The sequence below is a fragment of the Galeopterus variegatus genome, unplaced genomic scaffold, assembly GCF_000696425.1.
Source record: "Galeopterus variegatus unplaced genomic scaffold, G_variegatus-3.0.2 Scaffold3021, whole genome shotgun sequence".
Taxonomy (NCBI): domain Eukaryota; kingdom Metazoa; phylum Chordata; class Mammalia; order Dermoptera; family Cynocephalidae; genus Galeopterus; species Galeopterus variegatus.
In genome coordinates this window covers 195,340-204,593 of record NW_007729132.1, presented here as the reverse complement: position 1 = coordinate 204,593, position 9,254 = coordinate 195,340, and the positions used below count along the sequence as shown (strand labels likewise).

Here is a 9,254-nt window from a genome sequence, read left to right as displayed (position 1 = left end):
AAAAATTTTTTTTTTTTTGTCCTTTTTGAGACCGGCTGCACTGTGCTCAGCCAGTGAGCGCTGTGAGTGCACTGGTCATCCCTATATAGGATCCGAACCTGCAGCGGAAGTGCTGCTGCACTCCCAGTGCCGCACTCTCCCAAGTGCGCCACGGGCTCGGCCCCCCAAAATTTTTTTAAATAAAAAAAAGTCACCCAAAATGTNCACTGTGCTCAGCCAGTGAGCGCTGTGAGTGCACTGGTCATCCCTATATAGGATCCGAACCTGCAGCGGAAGTGCTGCTGCACTCCCAGTGCCGCACTCTCCCAAGTGCGCCACGGGCTCGGCCCCCCAAAATTTTTTTAAATAAAAAAAAGTCACCCAAAATGTATTTTTTAAACAAACTTTTAATTATTCCACATGCCATATGCAATACAGAAACAGAACAAAGAAGAAAAAGATATAGATACAGTATGATTTACTATCAACATAAATTATTACAAACAAAATCAGTTTGCAAGCATAAGCTCACTAAGAAAACGTGTCAACATGTCATGGTTTAGAAAGAAGGAGGCATGAGACCTGAGGTTTGGCTGGTCACAAGGGGGACATTCAAAAAAAGGAATATATGAAATATTACTTTTTAGAGTAATTTTCCTTGTTCCTAGAAAGAAACCAGCTTAATTGTCATAAATTCATTATTTTATCAATGTCCAGCCCATCAATGTTCCAGTGCATACTTGTTTTTAAATTTTTTATCTTTTACCATACATTTTTCAGACCCTAACTGCTCCTATGCACAGTCAAAATAAATGCATTGATAGAAGTACATTAAAATGAGAAAGAGAAAAATAGAGCACGAATATCCTAAAAGGAAAATGACACATACTAAATGATCTCTGTCATATTCAGGGTGATATTTATGAGAGAAAGTTAGAGCCACGTATTTGAAATTACTTCTACCCAAAAGTAGCAGGGAAAAAAATGAACAATCACAGAGCAAGTACCATACAGCAATTTAGAAGACAATTTGATGCCAATATAAGATAATAAACTACTCCATTTACACTTCCCCTTCTGTGTCTTCAGAGCTGGAGGAGCCAATTCATTGAGCCTGAAAACTTTTAAGTAACACTTGAGCCCTGATCATTTCAGCCTCCGTGTTCAAGCCGAGGAATGCCAGCCAAACTTCTCTCACACAACCAGACCCACAAATGGTGACTCAGAGAACATCCTCAGTGTCTCCGTCGCGCCCTTCAGTGTCTGGGTTAAATGCCGATGGCCTGGAAGAGTCCTCCATCGTAATGTCATCTCTCTGCCTCCCGTTACCCTCCTTGGTCTCCTCGTGGATTGAGTGTGGCAGACAGTCCTGCTCCGAGTTACTCCGGACATAGCCGGGTAAAGTCACGTGGCTGTCGTGCTGTCTTCGGGCAGTCTTGGCCGCTGTGCCCGAGAGGAGCACGGTGCGCGTGCTGGCGGTCACCTGCGACTGGCTGCTGGTGCTGTGCGTCACGGTGGTGAGCACCGAACCGTACCTGCGGCTGCCACAGGGCGGCGTCCTTTTCCAGTCCATGGATAGGTCACAGCGACTCCACATCTTCTTCACCTCAGCCTGAACCTAAGCCCCGAGAAACACGCCCTGTATCAGAAATCAGGAGACCCTGCGACCTTGCTACAAGGTTGTTTGCCTCGATTTCCATGATAGTGATATTATTGAGGTCCCTCTGGGTGCCAGGGACTTTACATATTCTCCCTCTTAACCTCAAAAAACCCAGGAGATAGATGTTATTTTTGGAAATGAACAAACTGAGGCTTAGAGAGAGGTAAAGAGACGTGTCCAAGGTTAGTATTTACATAGAAGCTGAAATGCCACCAATAGAAATATCTGACTTATGGGAGAGAGAAAAGGGGGGATTCTGGGTTGGGATAGAGATAAATAGTGCCAGTGAGCACTGCAGAACTCTCAGCACTTGGCAACTCTGGCCAAACCTCTGCACTGAGCGATCTAACCAAACTCTAGCAAGGATTCTAGCAGCATAAGGCTATGTCCCTAGGATGGTCCCAGTTCCCCTCAAAGTGCTTGCCTGAGAAAGCTCAACGCTGCCAGGAAAATTTACTATTTGTTCTAGCCTGTACACTTGCTGATAGTTCCCTGACCTCCCTTTCTTAAAGCATTTAAAAAGTGCTCACGATTATTCATATGTAGCTCTTGCAACTCAGAAACATCTCTCTTAAGGACCTTAGAGCCATTCCTTCAAAATGCAATCATCAAGAAGGGTAGGAACTCTGTGTCTCAGTCTCTGTGGGAGGAGAGAACCCTAACCTGGATAACTACCAGCTAGCAGGCACAGCTGGCCTAATCATAGTCACACTAACCAATCCTATCTACTTCTTATACTTTTCTGACTCTGCTGAGCCCCTGCATTCCCCACTCCTTCATTCTCCCTCTAAAACGCCCAAATCACCTCTGCCCAAATCTGAATAGAGCTTGGTTCTTTCTCTTACTGTCAGTAGTTAGTCAATAAACTCTGTTTTCAAAACTTTAATGTCCTGTGTCTTTGACACCATCTGAGGCTGAGGAAGGGCGTGGAAGGTGCTCAACTTGAAATGTAACTGCCCCACTACAATTTGCATAGGAATGCTGAAGGAGGAAAAACAAGGGGAAAAGGATCATAGATAGAAAAGTAGGCACTCCCATATGATCAAGCAATCCCACTACTGGGTATACAGGACATGCAAACACATTAACAGAGTGGAGTTCTTGTTTCCATTCCTGCTACTGAAGATTCAATTCTACTGCTATGGCCACTTTCCAGAAGGGAGCTGATTTGGAAGTTCCATGAGAAGCCATGGAAACCTGGTAAACTGATGTCACCTGAAACAACAAGCTCCTATCCATTCATGTTGGCAAAAAACCAGCACCTGATCTACTTACCCCACCTGCGAAATCAAGTAAAAGCAATACAGAAGAAAATTAGGAAATTAATGAGTTACTACTTAATATAAGCTCTTTCTGCAGGGACTGGACTAGTGTGGCACAATGTCCAAACCCTAAACGTGGTCAGAAGCATCACTGGGTCTACAGCAACAAATCAACATGTATCCTTATGCTTCTGGGACTTGCAGCAAGTTTAAAATTTGAGAGAAACAAGGAGGCAACTCATCCAACAGCAGGACGTGTTAAAAGTTACAAAGTGAAATGTATGTTCCAATGTGGTTACTTCTCTTCAGCCAGCTCCTAAATGAACTGAAATTGTCCCATCATCATCTCGTAGTTTAAAAAATATCAAAATATTTGAATAGATTTGTCTCAGGGAATCTTATATTTGAGTTTCTTATAGAACTTGAAATGGAATACAAGTTTCAGTATTACCTGGAATATGAAGTTCCCTGTCCATCCAAGTATCAATTTGTATTCCAAGCTGTTATTTAAACATCATAGTTTGCAACTGAGTTGACATTTAAAAGTGCTAGAAGAGGAAGACCTCAGCTTACTTACATAAATTCTTGATTTCTTAAAATAATTTGTGATTAAAATACCTCCCTTCTTCCCATTCTGTCCTGCAAGTTCTGGGAGTTCTAAGTGATTCAGGTCACACTGCGATGACCATTTACAAGCTTACTCGGAGCTAGACCTGCGGGGTGCCCAAGGTTCCTACCTCTCCATTGCAGTAGCAGTAGATGATAGACACAAAGAAACCCTGGAGAACAAAGAAGAACGTTAGCCCTTTGACAGTTCCTGAAACTCACAGCACTAAAGTGTCTTTTGCCAAAATGTATAAGTTGAAAAACTGTTTTTTTGATTCTTTCAGAAAATTGTATAAATTATTCGCTCCCAATGTTTCCAAATCTGTAAATTTACATTAAATTTGTTTGAGATCTTTCCTTGGTATCAGTTGAACCAAACAAGTAACTGAATAAAATATCCCAAGATACATAAATTACTGATTTCTATTATATTAGTTTCATTTATGTTGCCACGCAAGGGTTATATGACATCCATCCCCTGCTTGGTAAAAGACATTTATACATTATGAATGCTGGAAGCTGAAGACAGAGCGTATGATATGGTAAGAACTCAAAAAAACTTTTCATTTACTCAAAAATATTTATTGAGTTTATACAGTGTGCTAGGAGCTGCTCAGCATGACAGAAATAAACAGTGTAAACAAGGTAGACAAGGTTTTACAAGAGAAGACACATGCATAAAATAGAAACAAACAGCCACACGAGAAGAATATAAGATGAAAAGGTTATGCAGGTAAAATGAGTGATGTCAAAGATCACAATGGAAAGTATATATTAGATGGGAACTCAACAAAGACCTCTGTGAGGAGGTGACATTTAAGCTGTTTTGAGTGACAAGAACGAGAAGCTGCTGTGTGACTGTTAGGGGGGAAGCATTCCAGGCAAAGGGAACAGCACTGAACCCTTGAGGCGGTAAAAAGCTTGAGGAACATAAAATATGGAAGCAATAGTGTGGCTCCAACTTAGTGCGCTACGTGGAGCGCAATGAAATAGGGTGAGTCACCAGGCTCCATGCCACGCCGGGCTGTGCATGCCAGAAAACCACATTTGAACTTTATTGAGTGCAATGAAAGCCTTTGGATATTTTTGGAAAGTAAGTGACATGATCAAATTTACATTTCCAAGATTCTTCAGACTATTGTACGAGTATACAGACTAGATTTAAGGCAGGAGGCGGCAGCAGATGAGTAAGCAGGGTGAAGAGTAATCCATATTTTCAAATATTTTCAAATGCGATAAAACTGTGGCAGCAACCTCTTGCTCTGGTTTATCTCCCTTTCCCTTTTTTTCTTCCTCTTCCCTGCCCTCACCTTTTGCTTTTATTTATTTTCTATACACACAAGCAGATGTCCCTGCTCTGCAGGTGCTACATATGTTACAGCAATATGCTTTCCTATCTCGCCACCCAGGCTTGCTCGTGTGACAGACAGCTCCAAAACTGCTCCTGCTGTGACAGGACAGAAAGCACAGGCACCATAGAATATCACCCATTCATTCCCCGTTCCCCCCACCCCCACCCTAGGGGCATCAAAGCTAGAGAGAGGATGAGAAAAAGGGAACTGCTCCTGCTGTGACAGGACAGAAAGCACAGGCACCATAGAATATCACCCTTTCTTTCCCCGTTCCCCCCACCCCCACCCTAGGGGCATCAAAGCTAGAGAGAGGATGAGAAAAAGGTATAGCAAGGGAGAAAAAAGGCAAATTACAAGAACCAAACGAATAGGTGGCACTCTGTACCTGCAAGGAGTTGAAGAAGAGCTCACAGTGCATGCGGATCTCCCAAGCGAGCCCAGTGAAGGAGTGGGGCAGGCACACAAACACGATGTAATGCACTCCGAAGACCAGGACCAGCACCAGTGTCGACCTGGCAAGTTTCCTGAAAGAGAATGCCAAGCCTTTGTATTAGTCAACCAGAGTGCAGTAGAGACAGCTTGCTGGAAAAAGAAAGCTTAGCAGAGCTTCCAGGGCTGACTCCTCTCTCTCTTTGGATCCCACCACTTCTGTTCATTTCTCCCCCCCTCTCCTCTTCCTATCACTTTTATACAAAGTCATGTAGTTTATTCTCACTCCCTGTAATTATTATCCCATTTCTACTATGCTTGCTTAAGGGATACTATTTTCATAAAATTGTGAAATGCCTCTTTTTTCTGTCCTAACTCTTCTTTAGTTTCTACATTGGAGACTTAAACATTACCTCTATCCTTGCTTTACTTTCAGAGGCAGCATTTTGGCTTTTTTTGATCATTTTAAAGTCAACAATTCCCTTGTTTCTTCTTACACTTGGATCTCTATTTATCATTGATTATGCTCATTCTTAGAGACATTTATATTTTCTCATGAGCTACATGTGCTCAGTTCCTCCTGCCTTCTCTGGATATTCTCTGCCACATATTCTATCTGAAGTTGTTTATAGTTCTATTTTTGTCTAGTTTTTTGTTTATTTTTGCAAACTAAGTGTTGACATTATTTCTCTTAATAATGGGAATTATTACGGTTAGAGTTAGGCTTCAGGTTACATACATTTTCATGTGTATTTGGAGGAATCCCAGGTTTTCCAATATGATGGGTTTACTCTAAATGGCGCCCAATGATCCCCGCCTCTTGCTATTTATACCCATGCTAATTCTTTCCTCCTGAGTGTAGGCAGGACCTGGGACTTGCTTCTAACCAACAGGTTATGGCAAAGATAATAGGATGCTACTTCTGTGATTACATTGCATAAGACTGCAACTTTCATCTTACTAGCAGACTCTCTCTCTTGCTGCTTTGATGAAGCAAGCTGCCCTGCCATGAGCTGCTCCACTGAGTGGTTCGTGTGGCAAAGAAAGGTGGCATCTGGACAACAGCCAGCAAGTAACAATACTGTCAACTGTCACATGAGCTTACAAGTGGATTCTTCCCCAGTCCCACCTCAAGATAAGACCACAGACCCAAATGACATCTCAAGACTCTGAAAGCAAAAGGCTCCGAAGCAAAAGACTCTTGCCCAGATTCCTGATCTATAGAAACTGTGAAATAGCAAGTGTATTGTTTTAAGCCACTAAGTGTGTAATAATTCACTTTGCAGTGATAGCCAGCACATCCAACCACACCATTTTCTGGCTGTTGGGTTGGGGGGTTTTTTTGTTGTTTTGGGATGGGTTTTTTTGGTTTGGGGTGGTTTTTTGTTTTGTTTTATTTTGTTCTGGCACTTTTTATACAAGAAATTGCTGAACATAGCTTCTTCTTTCTTACTTATTTCTCAAATATCCCTCTTTCTCTATGATTCATTTATACCCCAGTATCTCAAACAATTGTAACCTTCTTCCTTTTTCACTAGTTTTTCTTCCCACTGCTTTATTTATTTATTTGTTTCTTTGTTTGTTGTTCTTTTTGGAAGCAAACTATACAGGTGAATCGTGATTACACTGGACTAATACTAAAGAGAACTGGATTCAGTTTCCAGACTTGACATTAACTACCTATGTGGTCATGATTCACTTTTTTTATCTCTAAAATGAGGAATAGGGCCCAGAAGTGCATAAGAGCTCTAATATTCTAAGGCTTTACCAGGGATCATCTTCCACATACATACACTTTCCTACTATCATAACTCACTTTTCAGCTCCTGCAGGAGCTGGAGTGTTCCACAAAATCATACTGAAATGCCTAAGTTAGCTGACTGTAGCTGCACATTTGCTCTGCCCCCTTCTCCTTTGCCTGTCTCATCTCTCACTTGTGCCTAGACCATCTGCTCCTCTGGGCTCAGGGCCATCCAGTCTGCTCGCATTCATAGTTTCTCTGGGAGCCGATGGGCTTTCTCCTATGCTACTCCTACTCCTCATGCCTCACACTTTGAGTTACCTACAGTCCACTAGGTTTAAAAATTCTAAATTGTCTGTTTCATTCAAGACAGCATTCCTGATAAGCAGTGGGTTTCTCTGACCTAACTAATTCTTTCAACTTTAAGGGCTCCTTCAGATATGCTTGTTCTAAATTTTGACTTGCAAGTACCCTCTTTCTATCACTGCCTATACAGACAGAACATTTTCAGTATTTTCAAGGCATTTTAATTCAGTCAACTCAGATAAAAGGGGCAGCATTAACTTTTCTTGAAGAACTTTGAAAGTCTTGTCTAACATCAGTCTGAAAAGAAAATAACACTTCCTCTAAGATGAAAGGGGAAATCCCCCTGGGGACTGTTCTTTTTTATTATTTTTTATATATTTTTTTATTGGTTATGAATATTCATGGGGTACAAAACTGACCATCACCACTTGTGCCCAAGATGGGATGGCCAGATCAATACTGGCAACATGCCCATTACCACAAATTGTGATTACATCCTGTGTCCCCCACCCAATTAATCCCCAACCTCCCTCCCCCATCCCCTCTCCCCCACCTCACTTTGCAACCCTAGGTAAGCTCTGGAGACTGTTCTTAAAATCAAACTAACTTTGATTGTTCTTATTGTGTGTGGCTAGGAGCCAAAAACTAGGTTAAAACAAAAATAAAGCAGAGCAACACATGTGAAATAATCACAAATGTAAACGTTTAGGGAAAGTTTGGGTCAATGCAGAGTAAGGAAATGTTGCCTTCAGCAGCAAAAATTGAGTGGGCATCCTGCTCACTCAGCCCTCTGGATTTGCTCCCTCTTTCCCTATGACTAAGTTCTCCTATACTCAGTAGAGATGAAAGCTAATTTGTAAAAAACAGTAATAATTGTATTCATTTTCTATTGCTATATTACAAATTACCACACATCTATTGGCTTAAGACAACAGCTGTTTGTTATCTCTCAGCTTCTATAGACCAGGAGTCCAGGCACTGCATAGTTGGGTCCTCTGTTCAGGGTCGTGAAAGGCTGAGATCAAGGGGTCTGCTAGGGCTGCATTCTCATCTGGATCTCAGGGTTCTTTTCTAAGCTTATGCAAATTGCTAGAAAACCTTAGTTCCTTGCAGCAGCCAGGGGTTGTGCAGTTCCTACAGGCTGCCCTGTAGCCATAGGCCCTTACAACATGTCAGATTACTTCTGCAAAACCAGCAGGAGAATCTCTCTGCAGGCTGCCAGGATGGAGTCTTACAAAACATATCATAATCACAGGAGTGACCATCCCACCACCTTTACCATATAGTGTGACCTAATCAAGGGAGGGGCTATCCCATCATAAGTCTACCCACACTCAAGGTGAGGGGTGGGAGGGCAGAGATTACACAGGGCTTGTGCATCAGGGGTTGGGAATCTTGAGGGCCATCTTGGAAATCTGTCTGCAACAGTAATGCAAATAATTCCACCCATCAAAATGCAAATTGTGTCCAGGGTAACACCACTAATTATTGCCCCGTAGATATTTACATGTTTTGCTAGTTCATACCCATTTGTAAGTTCATTTCAGCATTTATTATCTGACTTATGTTCTGCTTTGAATCAGTTGTAGTACCTGATTTCCTTCATAAATTAATGAGTTATATAAAATATGTGAAATGTGTTTATATTTGTATGAATTATGATTATATCTTCTTTTAAAATGTATCCTTCAATGGCAGTGAACAAGTTAAAGTAATGGCATGTGCCAGACAAACGTAAACATGGGTCATCTGTCTGTCTATTCATTTATTAAGATAGACCTATCCACTCAGATCAAATCATCCAGCAATCTTGGGCACATATTCCTTCCAGCGTCCGTCTGGCCAACCATGCATGCTGTTTGTATATCTTTATAGCCTGGCTCTCTAAAGAGGCAGAGCTGTCTAATGAGGTGATGCAG

At 41.7% G+C, this 9,254-nt stretch overlaps 1 protein-coding gene across 1 annotated transcript in view; it reads right to left on the bottom strand.

The window, feature by feature from the left end:
- Positions 1–376: 376 nt before the first annotated feature.
- Positions 377–9,254, bottom strand: part of PTH2R (parathyroid hormone 2 receptor) — a 103,424-nt gene continuing 94,546 nt past the window's right edge. Inside the window, exons 11-13 of the mRNA XM_008583743.1 lie at positions 5,245–5,383; positions 3,639–3,680; positions 377–1,597 (exon numbers count right to left, since the gene is read on the bottom strand). Coding sequence (XP_008581965.1) covers positions 1,202–1,597; positions 3,639–3,680; positions 5,245–5,383 — 577 coding nt within the window. The 3' untranslated portion in view covers positions 377–1,201. The remainder of the gene's footprint in view (positions 1,598–3,638; positions 3,681–5,244; positions 5,384–9,254) is intronic.